The sequence below is a fragment of the Hyperolius riggenbachi genome, chromosome 3 (assembly GCF_040937935.1).
Source record: "Hyperolius riggenbachi isolate aHypRig1 chromosome 3, aHypRig1.pri, whole genome shotgun sequence".
Classification (NCBI taxonomy): Eukaryota; Metazoa; Chordata; class Amphibia; order Anura; family Hyperoliidae; genus Hyperolius; species Hyperolius riggenbachi.
The window spans coordinates 132,498,653-132,518,181 of record NC_090648.1 but is presented as its reverse complement, the minus strand read 5'-3'; the positions used below and the strand labels follow the sequence as shown (position 1 = coordinate 132,518,181).

At 43.6% G+C, this 19,529-nt stretch overlaps 1 protein-coding gene across 1 annotated transcript in view; it reads right to left on the bottom strand.

Moving 5' to 3' along the window:
- The window catches only part of UNC5D (unc-5 netrin receptor D), an 868,705-nt gene that overhangs the window by 184,397 nt on the left and 664,779 nt on the right, over window positions 1-19,529 (bottom strand). The window contains exons 9-10 of the mRNA XM_068273557.1: window positions 6,321-6,506; window positions 1,015-1,392 (exon numbers count right to left, since the gene is read on the bottom strand). Of these exons, the coding sequence (XP_068129658.1) occupies window positions 1,015-1,392; window positions 6,321-6,506 (564 nt within the window). The remainder of the gene's footprint in view (window positions 1-1,014; window positions 1,393-6,320; window positions 6,507-19,529) is intronic.

The following is a 19,529-nucleotide window of genomic DNA, read 5'->3' as shown; positions in this document are numbered from 1 at the left end:
CATGTGGAGTACACTGTGCGCGAGTAGCGTGCGTCCTTCTGACACTGCTTATGCGCTGATGCCTGCAATAACGAGGATGTTCAGGCGGCGGGGGCGGCACCGACTGATAGGATTATTGCGAGAGGGGGGCGCAGGCAATGGCGGCAGCGGCTGGTGGCAGGTATGGCGCCCATAGCACAAGCCATACCTGCACGCACCCCACCTGGTGGTGACGTCACATCCTTCTCCTTCTGCCTGGCGCCCCCCAATCTGTCTCTCATCAGCGCCCCGTTCAGCAGAACCGGCTGAACGGGGCTAGAAACGGCCCTGTGTTCTATTACTCAATGAATAAAGACTTTGAAAGTGAAAGTGATGACTGCAGAGTCTGTCACCACACTAACGCCAAAAGATGACCTCGCTTTCAATACATATGGTGCTGCAGCTGGTCAGCAGATGAGATATGTATATTTATCATACAGGTTAATAGCATGATGGTCATTTCTAGGAAGCATTGTTCCTTGACAAAGTCTCACTGAGGAACCTGACTAGAGCAGGACTAAAAGTGGAACTTAGTTCAGAACTTCCTCTCTGCTCTAAAAGATTAGCTACAGCATGATACCCTTTAGGGGGAAAAAAACATCTTCATTATGGTTTATGGAAATCCTAAAAAAGCACAGAACTCAGTTCAGTGAATTTATTCAGCTACCATGTGTGAAATAAAGACTTTCCCTTGTGTGATGTGCTAGAGTTTGCGTCCACTTTAAGGAAAAACACAGTTTGATTTACAACGTATCATGGAAACTTGACCGGTTTGGTTCCTTGTTCCTTTTTGAAGAGAGTTATATACTTGATATATGCAACATTCTTTGATGGCATAAATACATTGTTTTTTGATGTGGAAACATACATGCATGTCATATATCTTGTATGTAGGCACCAGTATATAATGAAGCTGATTTGCCATCTACTGAAAGCTAAATTAGGAAACAGTGTTATCCATCACCCATCTGAGTAAAGCGCAAGGAAGAAACGTACCTGTATTTGGCATCACCAGGCGCCCTCCTTGATGGCCGAAAATTCCGCATACTCTCATCTCCGGCTTCGAAGAAATAGAAGACAGGTTTTGAATGTAGGGAGTTTTATTCCGACTGTGTATTGTCCCAAAGCACCTGCTGTTCCCATGGGGAAAGGTCCCTGTAAGAGTCTTATTGTGAAAGTCTGGCCTCTCTGTCACTCCCAAGGACACCATGAAGGAACTTTGCACTTTGACCTTAATGTCTGTTAAGGGGTTAAATATTGAAGAGTCCGTCATTAGCTCTTTGTCCATCGGGTCCTGGAAACAAATTGGACCGCTGTATGTTCTGCTCACTGTTAAATCAGGTTGCAGTGAAGAGTTCAGTAATAGAGAGTTACCTGCAAGATAAAAGGATCCGCTTTAATGTAGCCGTGACCTTATAATTCAGACATGAAATGAAATGCACGAGTGGCCTTATATCCAGAGTCTGAGCGTCTTTACTGCATAGGAAAATAACCCTTTTTATTGTATAAATTCGCTAGCCCAAGGACTTCTATATAAACCTGTAATGCTAATTCCTGTCTGATGAAAACCATCAAAGCATTACACAGAATATAAAGTGAGCACTTCTGTATCTCTAAGTTATTGTCATTTTAGTATGCACTTACATATTGAGCCATGTCCTTTATGGGGTTCCTATCTATATTTCATATGCATTTCATAGCTGCAGCATTCTGCATGATTGGAGATGGCTTGTACCAGAAACAGTCTAGCTAATTCAACGTACTGCACAGAGTATAGGGCTATGACTGTATATATTGATAATTCCTTTGGTAAGGGCATTCCTGAGATTATCTATAGCATATCCTTTTTATGGCAATCTGTTACGGGCTGATCCAACAAGTTAAGATTATCTGCACTAATCTGTACCTCTAAATGGACCCATACACCTAACGATTTTCCCGCCAATATACAGCCGTTTCGATCACAGTGATCGAAACGGCTGTGAAATCGCCGTGCACAACTTTGACAGAACGATCGATTTCCGTCCGAAATCGATCGTTCCCGTCGATTCCCCTCGACCCTTCTGTGCGGAAGATTTTTCTCGGTCGCCGGCGGGTCGGGAGTGCGTCGTTAGCGGCGTTCGAATGCCCGACGACCTGCGCAATGTAGCGGGTATACATTACCTGCTCCGGCCGGCGCAAATCCCCGCTCACTGCTGTCTTCTCTGCTCTGGTCTGGTCTTCGGCATGCTTCACTTCTTCCTGCCCAGCAGGAAGTTTCCTGCCGGGCAGGAAGAAGTGAAGCATGCCGTAGACCAGACCAGAGCAGAGAAGACAGCAGTGACAGCGGGGATTCGCGCCGGCAGAGCAGGTGATGTATGCAGGGGGGAGGGGGGAGCGGCGGCAGCACCACCACCACCACAGATTGTGAACAGTTTCAGGCTGAAATCGGTTCACAATCTGTTTGCAGTAAAGGTGGCCATATGATCCCTCTCTGATCAGATTCAATCAGAGAGGGATCTATCTGTTGGTCAAATCTGATGGCAAATCGACCGGTGTATTGCCACCATAAGAGCATTGGGTAGTGCGCTATAATCATGTGGAGTATTGGTTTTCCTCAAAGCTGGTTGCAGATAATCAGAGGCGTTGCTACAATTCATGGCGCCCCCCAGGTGAAACTTTGATGAAGCCCCCAATGTTCACACCCCTTCCCTTGCCTCCCCTTTTTACCCTTCACAACCTCTAATCAATTCTAATCGACTCTAAACTTTAGGCTGCATTCACAGTGGGAGGTTGCGGAGCTGCGTTATAAACTCTGCTAACGCAGCTTACTGCTCTGCAATGCTAATCCTATGGGACGTTCACAGTGTAATGTTAGTGTTGCATTGTAATGTGTAGTGTTATGGTAACTCACTGCTTGCAGTGCATTACCTCTAAACGCACATGTTACCAGCTACAGGAAAGCATACTTTTCATTGCCGGTATGCTTTCCTGTGCCTACTGTATGCTACGGTAATGCGTTGTAATGCTGCATTGTGACTTTAATGTTGTATTACAATGCAACAAGCAACATCCGACGTATACTCATCCTTTAAATTGATATATTCCTTACGGTATTTTCAAGTGAATATGAAGGAGAACTAATTGAAGATAGATATTACCAGTGTGGCTTGAATTTTTGCTCATACATTCTTTGTAGTATTCATCATGACAAGGAGTGTGGTAGAAGCATGGTGGGGGTGTGGTGGGGGTGTGGTTAGAGGTGTGGCAGGGGTGTGTCTTGAAGGGGTCCCTGTTTCTTATCTCAGAAAGTAGGGAAGTATGCCATTTTTTAAATAAGCTGTGTTCGAAAGGTGATAGTCTTTTGTTTCAATTAAATGCATGGGAAATTAGAAATAAACCCTTGCTTCACCCGTGAGGGGAAAAAAAATTAGGTTCAGCTCATAGAGCTTGGTTTCTGAGCTAAAGTTTGGCTGTAGGTCATGTAACTCGTGAATACTGATTCAGAATCCAATTATTATAGTCAGGTTAGTGAAGTATGAGTTTGGTATTTGTTTCTATGGATAACTGCACATTGCCTTTAAAGACACGTGAAGTGAGAGGGATACGGAGGCTGCTATAATTACTTCCTTTTCAACAATACCAGTTGCCTGGCTGTCCTGCTGTTCTTTCTGGCTTCAGTAGTGTCTGAATTACACACCTGAAACAAACATTTGACTAATCCAGTCAGACTTCAGTCAAAAACATCTGATCTGCATGCTTGTTAGCAGTCAACAGCTAAAAGAATTAGAGGCAGATAATCAGCAGGACAGCCAGGCAATCTGTATTCTTTAAAATCCAAGTCAGCCTTAATATCTTTCTCACTTTAGGTGTGCTTTATATATAGGATGCACCTGATGCACTTGTCCCATGACCGTGTGCCTTTGCTGGATCAGTGTGTTCTACATTCACTAGGTTAAACTGTCACAGGACTCTTCTCTGGGGAATGCAGCAGTAACCGACCATAGTAAAAAAAAATGCCTAGATGTGAATTTTTATCCTTTGCCTGCAGGCTTCCCGAAGCATGATATTTTATTTACTCTTTCCTACTGCTAAAGAACACCATGTAACCAGACTCTTCCTTTAATGAGCGAGAGCTGCTCCCTATCTATAAGTGTAGTTTTGCATCCCATGCATAATTCCCTTACATAGCAAATCAGAAAACAGCTGGCGTGAGAAGTGGATGGAGCCTCCTCCAAATTAAAGAAATCCAGGGTTGAATTCAGGATAGCAGCAAAATAACACATACAGTACAAACCTCGTATAAACGTAGAGAACAATTCACTCTGCATGCTCCGTATATACTCGTGTATGAGCCGAATTTTATACACGAGTTAAGAGTAAGTTGGGGGTCCTCTGTGCAGCCAGCACCGCAATGTGCACAAAACATTTTGGTACAAACGTCCGCTTAAGCCCCGCCCCCTGCCACCATCGCCACGTGCACAGTGTTTAAAGTTCTTCTGGTAAATCTGCTACCTATAAGATTACTCCACGCACCGCCAGATCGAAATTTGGCCCGCAGCCATACCTATGATGTGGCCTTTCTGTCCCTGTGTGTTCCTGTCGGGATCTGCAGAGTGGGGATGTGCGCATTTTACTTGACAGTTCGCGCACTGATTCCCCTGCTGGGCAGTCGCAGACTTGTTATGACGCCCTCTAGTGGTGCCTCGTATCACTGTAGGGGGTCATAACAGCAGGGGAATCAGTGCGCGGACTGTCAAGTAAAATGTGCACATCCCCTTATACTCATAATAATTTTTTCCTAGTTTTTTAGGTAAATGTTGAGGGGTCGGCTTATACTAGGGTCGACTTATACTCGAGTATATACGGTACTATAACTTAGTATAAAGTTTAGGATTCCTTGTATATCAACACCATAATGTACAGTCTAGGCTGATACTGCTAGCTGCAGTGAGTACTGGGACCCACCACTAGGGTGATTTTGGCAGCGTTTCGGGATCGCCAACAATTGCCGGCAATTCCACAAAATGCTTTACCAACGAAAGTGAGTTGTGGGGAACCCACTAAAGTTATTCTGATTTGGGGTAATTACAATCGCAGGACATGCAGCATTTTGAGCACTTAACCCTCCTGGCGGTATGAAAAATTCCGCCAGGAGGCAGCGCGGCAGTTTTTTTTTTTTTTTTTTTTTTAAATCATGTAGTGAGCCCAGGGCTCGCTACATGATAGCCGCTCAGCGGCATCCCCCCGCCTTCTTCGATCGCCTTCGGCGATCTCCGATCAGGAAATCCCGTTCAAAGAACGGGATTTCCTGGAGGGCTTCCCCTGTCGCCATGGCGACGGGGCGGGATGACGTCACCGACGTCAGCGACTTTGTGACGTCATTGGGAGTCCCGATCCACCCCTCGGCGCTGCCTGGCACTGATTGGCCAGGCAGCGCACGGGGTCTGAGGGGGGGGGGGCCGCGCGCCGCAACGGATAGCGGCGATCGGGCGCAGGCCGGCGGCGATCAGTGTGCTGGCGCAGCTAGCAAAGTGCTAGCTGCGTCCAGCAAAAAAAAGAATTAAGAAAATCGGCCCAACAGGGCCGGAGAAAACCTCCTGCGCGGCTTACCCCGACCGCCAGGAAGGTTAATGCTGTGTATAGTAGCGAGCGATTAGGAATTTAAATAAATGTAATCATGCTGACCGGTTGTCCATATTTCCAGCTTCTGTCCGCAGCCCCGCCCCTTAACAGTAGCGGTCACAGGCACTTCCCTGATTGGTTCTAGAGAAGCACCTATGACCTCTTCCTTTAGGGCAAGGCTACGGACAAAAGCCGAACATCTGACACCTGGTAAGTATAATAAAGTTTATTTAAATAAAAAAAATAGATATGGAGGCTGCCATATTTATTTCTTTTAAAGCAATGCCAGTTCCCTGGCAATCCTGCTGATCCTCTGCCTCTTATACCTTTAGTGAGAGACCCTGAACAAGCATGCAGCAGATCAGGTGTTTCTGACATCATCAGATCTGACTAGATTAGCTGCATGTAGGTTGCCTTTAACGTCCACAATATTATTTACAAAACAATAATGTAATCTGAAGACACTGAAAAAATGGTTTAGACTCCTTATATGGACTTTGATACAAAAAGAAATGCATGGCTGATGTAGAACAGGAGACCTTAGATGACAACCTATGTACAATGAACAGTTAAAGAAGTTTGTTACCAAGACTTAGGGAGACTGACATGTTTTATTTTTCATGAAACGTGTTGAGCTGAACAACTCATAGGACAAGTTGTTTAGGGTAAAAAAGAGACCAAGGTCACAGAAGACTAACCTTGTCGAACAGTTTTGAAATTGAAAGTCTGAAAGCCTCCAGTCAGGGCAGACGAATCAATAACATCCACGCCATACTCGCTCTGGCTCCTTCGATACAACGTAATTCCCACCACCAATACGGCCACGGCAATGATGGCTGCTCCCAGACCGGAGTATAGAGCAATGTCACTGGCACTCTCAGCGCCTGCACAGAAATTAAAAAAGGGGGAGAAAAAAAAGACAAAACAAATTTCTTAAAATTGCTTCATGAAATCCAGACTGTTGAGGGACTTCTGCGGTCAAATGCCATAAAGAAACTAATGTTCTGTGGTACTACATTACAGCTGTGTCAGAAGGGGACTTGTAACAGGAATAAAAACATGAATTCTCCAGTGATACTCAGTTTTAAAGGCAATTTTTGTCAAATAAATGTAAGAGAAACTAACACTAGTTGGATTATTCCATATAAATAGGATCATTGCTGTTCCAGGCTAAAGACAAATACTACATCAGTTAAAGTAGGATTAAACTTCCTAAAGTAAAATTTAAGAACCTATTCTTATGTACATAAAAGAACATTTGAAAGCATTCCTGGGCCCATATGCAATTAACTTTTTCTCCTAGGTGATATTTTCACACCTTGTCAATAAAATGTCTTTTAAACCCTTTAATTGCCTTTAATTTTGGGCGCCAAAATTGGGTTGTATGTATTGATCGGACATGCTGCAAGATATCAGGGCGAAGTGTGCAATCGTATGCACGGCGGGGACCTGGGGCCAGCGACTGAGCGCTGAGCTGGGGTGTGGGACATGTCAGCTGGAGGAATCCCCGGGTAAGTAGAGCGGGAAGAGGGTTTTTTGCCTAATGACTCCTTTAAAGAAAACAAGAGCTCTCAACTCACAATGATTTTTTACTTACCCAGGGTTTCCTCCAGCCCCATAAGCATGGATGTGTCCCTCGCCGTCCTCCCATAATCCTCCGTTCAGCCGCAATCAGCCCCAGTGACTGGCTTAGTCGGCTTCAGTCTGGATCTTCTGCGCGAACCTCCTGCACATGTACAGAAGACCATGGCTGATGTCACTGAGCCAGATACCGGGGCTGATTGCCGCTAAACGGAGGACCCAGAGAGGATGGCGAGGGACGCATCTGCGCATATGGGGCTGGATGAAGTAAAAAAATCTTTGTGAGCGGAGTTCTCTGGTACACTTTAAGTGTGTACAGTTACACACTTACCATATATACTCGCATATAAGCCGACCCGTGCATAAGCCGTTTGAGCCCCCTCCCAAAAATAGCCCCCTCCACAGTAGTTAGATGTTCCTGCAGTAATAGTCAGCCCCCCTCCCCATAGCCAGATGTGCCCCAGGATCATACAGCTGTGTCTCGAGAAGCCACTAGATGAGGTCATAGATATGAGACACAGCGATTGCCACACAAGAAGAATCCCCGATCATTGCACTGCTGACACACTGCTTTCATGCTCCTCTCCATAAGCCAGGGGACACAGGTAGTCTTGAGCAGTGCACTCTGCACACCATGTTGCAGGGGATGAAGGGCACGGACACAGCAGGGTGCCAGCTGGTAAGAGCAAAATCACTAGTGCACAATCCTTATACTCCTCTGCCATTAACAAAACCTGCTCCACCATCTGTTTTGCTCCACTGACTCGCATATAAGACAAGGGAGTAACTGTTTCAGCACATTTTTATACTGAAAAATTAGGCTTATATGCAAGTATATACAGCAAAACTGAAATATCGCAAATACCTTCTGTTTTAAGAAGGCAAACCACACTAACCAAAACTATAAGAAAAGGCAGAGAATTGTCCTTTGAACACATACTGTTCACAGTTCATAACATACACTCTCAGGCCTCATGCAGATGAATGGCAAGCTAAGTTTCATTAATGCTGATTTTCTTTCAGGGAGTTGCCATATTACATGAATAAATGAATCATGGTTGAATGTTTGAGTGCATGAAGTTTGCTTTTAAACAGTTACTTTGATGGCTGCCTGTGGCGTCTTACAATACTAACCTACTATAAGACACAGCAAGAGAATCCATTTAAACTATTAAGCATAATATATTAACTAGGAACTACAGATAGTCAATAACACATACACACACAGAAATCTAGGTCAGAAAGTCTCTTTATGTGCTCAATTCACGCGGGGTTCATAATTTCACATATAAATAAATGCTGTATATGGCAACGCATTTGTCACCACCTAGATTTCACACTGGGGTTACCCACATTTTTACCCTACATCTGGTTTTACGAATACAAATGATTAAACATGCTACTGAAACAACAAATAAATGGGTGCTTAATGTAAACTAAAAAGCTCATTACTGAACCCTGACTTCTGTAAGGCAGGGGACACACTTGTCTATTTTTGTGCGCATTTTCTGCAAAGAAAAGCCGATTTTAAACTGATGACTCATGTTAATCAGTTGACTGGTTCACACTTAATTCATTTTATTTTTGCGCACAGAAAAAAAAATAGTATCCTGCAGCATAATTTTGAACATTTTGTCAGTGTTCTCTGTCAATTACATAGGCTGCTGTAAAAAAACGTGAACATTTTTCTACATGCAAACAAACATGCTGTGCAAAAATGCATTCCGGAAAACGCAAGCAGAACAGTGTGTCCCCTGCCTATGCAAGCTTATCTTAGGTAAGAAGAGGTATACATAAATGATAACTTAAAGTGTACCAGAGCTGAAAAAACTAAAAAGATTTATACATACCTGGGGCTTCCTGCAGCCCCTTCTCTGCTGCAGAAGCCGACCTCGCAACATCGGCTTCCGGGTCGACTTCTCATACACTCCAACACTCCTCCGCTGACGTCATCAGCGCTGCACTGTGCAGGCGCAGAACTACTGTGCCTGTCCAATCCATGCCATGCCTTCCCCACCTCCAGTGCCCCAGGAGAAGGTGGGGGTGATGACTCCCGGGGGGGGTCATGGTAGTAAGGGGACCCCAGATGCCTGCCCCCCTCCCAGGAGAAATTAGTATAGGGGTACCAATTTCCGCAAAGGGTTAAATGAAATAAAAACACAACCACGAGAAAAGTATTTTATTAATCTTAATTAACCAGAAATACTTACCTGTACCTTTTAAAAAATGTTCCCACGCCAATATCCTCGAAAAGGTCCCATGCCAATATCCTCTATCTTGCGATCTTCTGTTACATTTATTAAAGATCACCGCGCACCGCCACCACACACACCACCCCTGCCAAACTTCTTAACAGATCTGGCAAATTTGGTGTTTCTACCATGTAAGGGGGCTTTGCTATTAACCACTATCGGATTTTCAGGTGATAATCACAGATAATTTTCACGTAATTTTCCTGAATAATTGGAATAATGGCTGAATTTGTGATTGACTGCCGTAATCGATTCCCAATCACAGATTCAGATCACGATGTCAGATAGTGAAAAAATGCATCCAAGCAAAACTGCATAAATGCTTGCAAACTGCAAATTACTCTAAAATTTAAGGAATTGCATAACAAAATCGCTCACACAAGTCTTTAACGCTTTCAATTTGTAGTGTGAACAAGGTCTAACAGTTAATTTTATTTGCTCGTAAATTGAAAAAAAAAATACTGATAAAGTTAACATTTTCACAGGTTAGTTGATTTAAAATAGATTTTTAGATATGGGTGAGCACTATTGGGCTAACACCCTCAAGACCCTTGAGGTTGAGATTACTACCGTCAATAGAATAAAGTGTCAATACTATTGTTGCCACAAGCAGTAGCGTAACCAAGAAGCTGTGGGCCCCAGTGCAAGTTTTACATTGGGCCCCCCAAGCACTCTATACATAACAATTGATATGGTACCCCAAAACCTGACATGGACAACCACAGTGTCAGAGGTGCAAGAAGGGAATGGGGAACAGCTTGTTAATGATCACTGCTATTCAAAGCATCTATAGAAGTCAATATTAACAGCACAGGACCAATAAAGAGCTAATACTGTAGTTGATGGTGAGCCCCTTGGGCCCCTTTGGTTTAAGGACCGCATTGCGGTTGCAACCTCTGCACCCGCTATTGCTACGCCACAAGGCCCTGAGCAGGGGATTATTAGAGATAATGTAAGCTACACTACTTTGAAGTTACAGTAGGTGGGACATACAGGCCTGTGTGGCCTAAAAGATCAATTAGTGGCCTAGTGGAGTACCTTTATATAGCAGCAGGACTGGATTGCAATTTTATGAAGTTCCTGTTAATGTTTTATTGAACTGCAATACTGTGTTTATTTTCATTGATATACTTAAAGGGAAGGTTCAGGGAGGGTGGGTAAAAAATAAAAATCAATTTCCACTTACCTGGGGCTTCCTCCAGCCCGTGGCAGGCAGGAGGTGCCCTCGCCGCCGCTCCGCAGGCTCCCGGTGGTCTCCGGTGGCCGACGCGACCTGGCCAGGCCGGCTGCCAGGTCGGGCTCTTCTGCGCTCCAAGGCCCGGAACTTCTGCGTCCCACGCCGGCGCGCTGACATCATCGGACGTCCTCCGGGCTCTACTACGCAGGCGCAGAACTACTGCGCCTGCGCAGTAGAGCCCGGAGGACGTCTGATGACGTCAGCGCACCGGCGTGGGACGCAGAAGTTCCGGGCCTTGGAGTGCAGAAGAGCCCGACCTGGCAGCCGGCCTGGCCAGGTCGGGTCGGCCACCGGAGACCACCGGGAGCCTGCGGAGCGGCGGCGAGGGCACCTCCTGCCTGCCACGGGCTGGAGGAAGCCCCAGGTAAGTGGAAATTGATTTTTATTTTTTACCCACCCTCCCTGAACCTTCCCTTTAAAGAGGAACTCCAGTGAAAATAATGTAATAAAAAAAGTTCTTCATCTTTACAATTATGTATAAATGATTGAGGCAGGGAATACACTTGTCTTTCAGTTTTCTGCGCACGTTTTTCTGCATTATTTTTCTGCACACCAAGGGCTTGATTCACAAAGCGCTGCTAACTGTTAGCACGCTTGTGAAAAGCCCCTTTTCACGCCTAAAAACACTTTGTGGGCGGTAACTAACGCTCATGTGCAAATCACTATGCGACGTTAAGGTCGCACCCAATGCGCCCTTATAGTTGCATCAGGTGTGCAGTTTTCATCGCACCGCGATGCGACGTTTCGCGTACACTGGACTTTGCGCGCGCAAAGTTTTCCGTGCGGGACTTTGCGTGCGAGCTGATTCACTTTTCTCGATGCTAACTATTTAGCACCCTAGTTAGCATGCCCAAAGCCTTTGGGCGTGCTAACTGGGTTAGCACCGAATAGTGAATCAGGCCCCAAGTGTGTTTCTATGCAGGAAAAAAAGGCCAGTGTTTTTTTCAAAGCAGCTGATGTAATTGATAGAGAGAAAACTGAGGAAATGTGCAGAGTCATCATGCAGAATGTCATGTTTTTTTCTGCGCGTGAACAACATATTAACTGTGAACTAGCCCATTGATTAACATGAGTTCTCAGTTTTTCTGTGCAGAAAACGTACAGGAAAACAGTCAAGTGTTTTCCCTGCCTCAGTCAGCGTTTGGCCATTGTAAAATCTTTCCTCTCCCTGATTTACATTCTGACATTTATCACATGGTGACATTTTTACTGCTGGCAGGTGATGTCTGTGGAAAGAGATGTTGCTTGCTTTTTTGGCAGTTGGAAAAAGCTGTAAACAGCTGCTATTTACCACAATGCAACAAGGCTCCCACTGTGCGATGTCAGTACCATGGTCCTGACATCACACTGTGGGAGGGGTTTCACCCCAATATCAGCCATGCAGAGCCCCCTCATGATCTGTTGACCGTTTGTGAAAAGGAAAATATTTCTCAAGGGAAAGAGGGTATAAGCTACTGATTGGGATGAAGTTCAATTCTTGGTTACGGTTTCTCTTTAAATAAACATTGTTCAACGATCTCTGCAAACTCCCAAATTGTATTAAAAGGTTCCACGATTTATTCCTATGACACTGGTGGTCTTTCATGTCAGATGACCAGTGAACCTTATACTCAGTGGGGGTTGTCACCTAGGTTAGGCCAGTGCTGGTCGTAATGGAGAAAGCTACGCTTACGGATCATTACGCGTAATTTTACGCTATTACGCATTACGAAATTACGCTTACGGCATAGACAGTCAATTTCGGTACATGTCTATAATTACGCATAGCACTTACGCAATTACGCGGAAGTATACCGTAATTCGGGTTATTACGTTATAGGTTTACGCGTAAAATCATACTAGCAATTAATGCGTAAGGTCATGCTGCCAAGCGGAAAAGTTGACGCATGGATCAATGTTAGGTAGCCGCCGACTTTAAGGGTTAATAGCAAAGCCCCCTTAAGTGCTAAGAGCCTCAAATTTGGAGAATATATTAAGGAGATCAGAAGGAATAAGAGGAAATTTTTTTTTTCAAAAAGACCTTATAGTTTTTGAGAAAATCGATGTTAAAGTTTCAAAGGAAAAATATATACATTTAAAAACCCGCCGACTTTAACAGTTAATAGCAAAGCCTGCTTAAAATTTAGGAACACCAAATTCACAGGGTATATTAAGGGGATCAGTGGGAATAAGAGGAAAAAATTTTTTTTCAAAAAGACCTTATAGTTTTTGAGAAAATCGATTTTTAAGTTTCAAGGGCGAAAATGTCTTTTAAATGCGGAAAATGTCAGTTTTTTTTGCACAGGTAACAATAGTGTTTTATTTTCATAGATTCCCCCAAGTGGGAAGAGTTTTACTTACTTCGTTCTGAGTGTGGGAAATATAAAAAAAAACGACGTGGGGTCCCCCCTCCCAGACCTCTTTAACCCCTTGTCCCCCATGCAGACTGGGATAGCCAGAATGCGGAGCACCGGCCGCGTGGGGCTCCGCACCCTGACTATACCAGCCCGCATGGTCCATGGATTGGGGGGTCTCGGAAGGGGAGGGGCAGCCAAGCTTTCCCCTCCCCCTGCGAGCCCTTGTCCAATCCAAGGACAAGGGGCTCTTCTCCACCTCCGATGGGCGGTGGAGGTGGAGGCCGCGATTTCCTGGGGAGGGGTTCATGGTGGCATCTGGGAGTCCCCTTTAAAAAGGGGTCCCCCAGATGCCCACCCCCCTCCCAGGAGAAATGAGTATAGAGGTACTTGTAGTACCCCTTACCCATTTCCTTTAAGAGTTAAAAGTAAATAAACACACAAACACATAGAAAAAGTATTTTAATTGAACAAAAAACATAACCATGAAAAAAGTCCTTTAATATTCTTAATTAACCATTAATACTTACCTGTCCCTTTAAAAGCCAGTTCCCACGCAATATCCTCGGAAATATACTAATCAGTTACAATGTAACAAAGTTATTACAATGTAACAACTTTGTTACTTTGTAACACCACCGCACCCGACGTCACTCGCCGCTCACCCGCCGGCCGCCGCATACTCGCTAGTCCCCGCCGGCTCCCGCCGTCCACTCCGCCCACACCTGTCACTCATATACATGCTGGCACCCATGGGTGCCAGCATGTATATAGGTGACATGTGGGAGAGGCGGGGAGGGCAGCGGAGCCGGCGGGGACTTAGCGTCCCTTCACCCGACAGAGCTCTGAGCTATATTAGCTCAGAGCTCTCGAAAGCATCTTTGTATTTGGGCTCCAAGGAGCCCCATTGGTCCTTAGCAGACCAATGGGGTTCCTTCAAATCAGAAGGAACCCCATTGGTCTGCTAAGGACCAATGGGGCTCCTTGGAGCCCAAATACAAAGATGCTTAGAGAGCTCTGAGCTATAGCTCAGAGCTCTGTCGGTCCGTGCAGCGCAGACGCGGTGGCGGCGGCGGCGGTGAGTGATGTCGGTGCGGCGTAGTTACAATGTAACAAAGTTGTTATATTGTAATAACTTTGTTACATTGTAACTGATTAGTATATTTCCGAGGATATTGCGTGGGAACTGGCTTTTAAAGGGACAGGTAAGTATTAATGGTTAATTAAGAATATTAAAGGACTTTTTTCGTGGTTATGTTTTTTGTTCAATTAAAATACTTTTTCTATGTGTTTGTGTGTTTATTTACTTTTAACTCTTAAAGGAAATGGGTAAGGGGTACTACAAGTACCTCTATACTCATTTCTCCTGGGAGGGGGGTGGGCATCTGGGGGACCCCTTTTTAAAGGGGACTCCCAGATGCCACCATGAACCCCTCCCCAGGAAATCGCGGCCTCCACCTCCACCGCCCATCGGAGGTGGAGAAGAGCCCCTTGTCCTTGGATTGGACAAGGGCTCGGAGGGGGAGGGGAAAGCTTGGCTGCCCCTCCCCTTCCGAGACCCCCCAATCCATGGACCATGCGGGCTGGTATAGTCAGGGTGCGGAGCCCCACGCGGCCGGTGCTCCGCATTCTGGCTATCCCAGTCTGCATGGGGGACAAGGGGTTAAAGAGGTCTGGGAGGGGGGACCCCACGTCGTTTTTTTTTTATATTTCCCACACTCAGAACGAAGTAAGTAAAACTCTTCCCACTTGGGGGAATCTTTGAAAATAAAACACTATTGTTACCTGTGCAAAAAAAACTGACATTTTCCGCATTTAAAAGACATTTTCGCCCTTGAAACTTAAAAATCGATTTTCTCAAAAACTATAAGGTCTTTTTGAAAAAAAAATTTTTCCTCTTATTCCCACTGATCCCCTTAATATACCCTGTGAATTTGGTGTTCCTAAATTTTAAGCAGGCTTTGCTATTAACCGTTAAAGTCGGCGGGTTTTTAAATGTATATATTTTTCCTTTGAAATTTTAACATCGATTTTCTCAAAAACTATAAGGTCTTTTTGAAAAAAAATTTTTCCTCTTATTCCTTCTGATCTCCTTAATATATTCTCCAAATTTGAGGCTCTTAGCACTTAAGGGGGCTTTGCTATTAACCCTTAAAGTCGGCGGCTTTTTTATATTATACGGGAGCGTAATATTACGCGATTACGGCAGACTGTGTAATTTCAATGGGAGTTTACTGTCTTACGCGTAATTTGTTACGCGTAAAACGTAACCCAACGGTCTATGCGTAATTAATTACGCGTAATACCGTAGCCTTACACGTAACGCTTACGGTGCATTTGTAGTGAATTACGATGCGTAATTACGCTAATGCGTAATTTCGGCCCAGCACTGGGTTAGGCGGCAGTTCATTGAATCATTAAATTGATTGTGACCTAAAGTACAAGTGTCTATACTTTATTCTCTACCTTATGCAGAGAGTAACTGTATATATCATTCAGGAAAGGCTCAGACGGCAATGAATAATTAACACAATTCAATAATTAACTAGCTGAATAATTAATGGAATATAAAATTGTTTCAAAATGTGGGTTTGTGACCATGACAAAAAGAGGAATAAAGGATAAAACAGTAAAAAGGATAAAGAATTAACGAGTTTAAAGATGCCAGATAGTCATGAGCTACACTTATTCTTTTTACTTAAAGCCCTGATTCAGCCTTCCATTTTTTTAATGCATTAGATGTTACATTTCCATTAATTAGCAATGCACAGAGTTTTCTGCACTGGACATCTGTAGTTTTTACAGTAAATATACTGAAAGTACCTGGATGACTTCACTCATTTAATTTCCCAAAATTACAGTGCAATTTTATTGGACAGACAGCTATCCAGATTCCGCCCACTATCCAATCATTATTCACATAAGGTAGATGGGGATGAGCTGGGAAGAGCAGCAGTCAGTCTTCTCCTCTGCATAGAAATGTCAACTCTTCCCTGTCTGCTGAGAGATGAACTCTTTGTAGCCAGCACTGCTGCATTGCAGCTCAGCAGAGTCTCATCTTCCCATTTTTGCCCGGTTTGTAAAAAACATTCAACCTTTCCTATGCCCTTCTCACTGCCTTTGTATGTTAAACAAAAGAGCAGTTATAAATTGATGTTTATTGCAAGTAAGGTTTATTCAGTAAGGAACCTGGACAAGATGATGTTGCCAAGCTGCAGTGTTAACCACAAAGAGTTCATCTCTCAGCAGAAGGAGGAAGTGGGGAGGGTCAGGTGATGTTCCCTGTGTTGAGCCAGAAATTCCCTCTTCAGGCAGCGAGGAGTTAGAGGGCCACTCCATTGAGCTGCAATATTTAGGGCCCTTTTGCACTTGCAGGTATTCCTCCAAGGGGGGGGGGGGGGGGGGGGGAGGCGCTATGAATACGACCCTGTTGGCACATTAATAGCACTGTAACAAAAATCAAGTGTTAAACTTTTCCTGTTTGCGTAGTACAGACATGCAATGTACAAATCATACCACATTGTTTATTAATACATATTTACTTTGATAGTCATAAAAAAAAAAATTAGATAGCTGATGTAGGGTTTTATATCTTTTTTTGCTATGACACACATACAAAAGTTTTTTTTGTTTTTTTTTACTAGAAAATCCTTATGCGTAATAAAACAGCTACAGCTTTGCAGGATTTATTGCAGGGTGTAATATGTAGCACTGAGCTACTAACTAGAATCCTTCCTGTACTGATCTGACTTCAGAGCTGTGAATTCTGTCTGGCTCATATTGGTTTTTGCACTTTGCAGCTTGTATTTTAATCCTTGCATTGTTTTGTGAATATATTATAACTGCATTTCCATAACATACTCCCCAAATTGAACTGACATCTGAGTAGTATATAAGCTATGTAAATATTTGTTTTCCCTGCTGATCTATGTTTTTTTCCTAGCATAATAACAAAAGGATTTGGGGAGATGCTTATCTTATGTTTTACACCGTGAGGTTGCCACCTGATCTGACTGATATAGGCTAGATTTAGAAATAATTGACTATGGGTAACCCCGTTCCCAACCAAGGTGGATGATACTCCTGTGCAAGCACTTATGTGAATGACGTGTGTAATCATATTACAAGACAGTAGACATTTATTTGATCTTTTGATAGCTGGAAGGATTTACAACCAGTAGGGTAACTAAGGAGCTTGGGGCCCCAGTGCGAGTTTTACATGGGGCCTCAAGCATTGTATTGATCTGGAGTCCCACCCCCATGGACAGCTGCACTGACTGAGAGGTGCAATCATAGTAAACAAACAGTGTGTTAAGGATTACTACTATACACATATAGTACTACAATACACACATATATATTGTATGCACATATAGAGGTGGTTATTACCAGCATAGTACTAATGAAAAGCAAATAAGATGGATGAAGGAGGACCCCTAGTGGGCCTCTCTGGTTTAGGAGCCCCGGTGTGGTCACAATCGCTCCATCCCCTACTGCTTTGCCCCTGTTTACAAATTCAGACACCAGTATTTCTGCAAATTACATGCAGTACTTTTCTAATGGGTAGTCCCACCATCAGGAGGTACAAGAAGTACTCCAGTATACAGGGAATAGTAGACCTTGATATTTGCCTAGCATAGGAGGCTCAGAAAATTATCAAAGATTCTGATGGTGGACCTGATGGAAAATGCTGGTTGAAGGAAGACTGTGGTGCAATGATTATGGAGGTTGCCATCTTTATTTACTTTCGCCAATTCCAGCTAGGGCTTTCATGGACGCTTATGGAAATGCGATCACAGGGACAGCAGACAGTGCATAGAGACTGCACTGTCTGCCATTTCCAATTAAGCACTGTGATTCACAGCTGAATCGCCGCGCATGGTTTTCTGCATTTCGGGGCACTTCAGCCCGCTATCCCTTTCAGTATAATGAATGGGATCGCAAGCCCCGCCCCCGCCAGGAGTGAGAGCTTCATGAAAACGAGCCCTTACCTGGTTATCATGCTGATTTTACACTTCAGTAGTTTCTAAATCACACAGTTACCACAAACATGCAGCCACTGGAATCCGAACTTTGCTGTACATACATCACAGTTAGTGAATAGATCAGAGATTGAAGATCAGAATAACATCCAGAGAAGATAAGATTTTGCCAAAAATTGCCTCTTATATATCCATTTATATACAAGTCAATGTACAGTGCATAGTAATGCATACACCCCTGCTTATCTCTAGCTTGTACCACTGCCCCTAGTGATGTCTCCTATTACACTACACTGCTGAGCGTGCAGTGTGTCCCTTTCAGTCTTTCAGTCCCACTAGGAAACCCATGATCCCCCTACTTAAAGCGGTTTAAAACCCTGACATAATATTCAATCAAAACATGTTTTCCTACTTTTTATATGCCATACGGTTATCATAAACCATAATTACACATATGTGGGATATCAACCTATCTCTATCCAATGCTCTGTCTCACCTAAACGACTAATGAATATTAGTGATGCTCAAATACCCCTTTTTAAAATTCGAGTTTGGTCGAATTCGAATAGTAAATTATTCGAGGTCAGTCGAATATTCGAGTCGAATAATTTTTACTATTCGATTCGACCTCGGACTTCGAGCTCACTATTCGAGTCGGTATTCGAGCTCACTATTCGAGCTGACTATTCGAATTGGCCTTAAATAGCTTCCAACACTTGTTTTGAGGGTGAATGATGCAAGAAACATCTTTTTTTCCAAGTAACAACAGCAAGTGATTATGTGGGGATGTTCCTTTAAAAAAAAATGTGGAAAGAGAAGTTGTGTCCTTAATTTTGTTCAGTAGTGTTACTGTATATACTTGTTCTTCTTCTTCTTTATCTTTCTTCTTCTTCTTCTCGATCTTCTTCTTCTATATCTTCTTCTTCTTCTTCTATATTGTCTTCTTCATCATCTTCTTCTTCTTCATCTTCTTCTTCTTCTTCTTCTTCTTCATCTTCTTCTTCTTCATCTTCATCTTCTTCTTCTTCTTCATCTTCATCTTCTTCATCTTCTTCTTCTTCATCTTCTTCATCTTCATCTTCTTCTTCTTCTTCTTCTTCTTCATCATCTTCTTCTTCTTCTTCTTCTTCTTCATCTTCTTCATCTTCTTCATCATCTTCTTCATCTTCTTCTTCTTCATCTTCTTCTTCTTCTTCATCTTCTTCTTCTTCATCTTCTTCATCTTCTTCATCTTCTTCTTCTTTTTCATCTTCTTCTTCATCATCTTCTTCATCTTCTTCTTCATCTTCTTCTTCATCTTCATCTTCTCCTTCTTCTTTTTCAATATCGTCTTCTTCTTCTTCACGTATTTCTCTTTTCAATTTTTTTTTTAAAGAAATGCAGCTATTTTTGAGCGTAACAAATAGCTGGTGGGCGCACGCATGTTGGAAGCGCCATTGTATGTGCTCCCTGGCAGTGGAAACACAAAGACAGCAGGAGGTAAATTCAGCAGCAGGAGGAGGAGGATGAGTGTGTGGCAGCA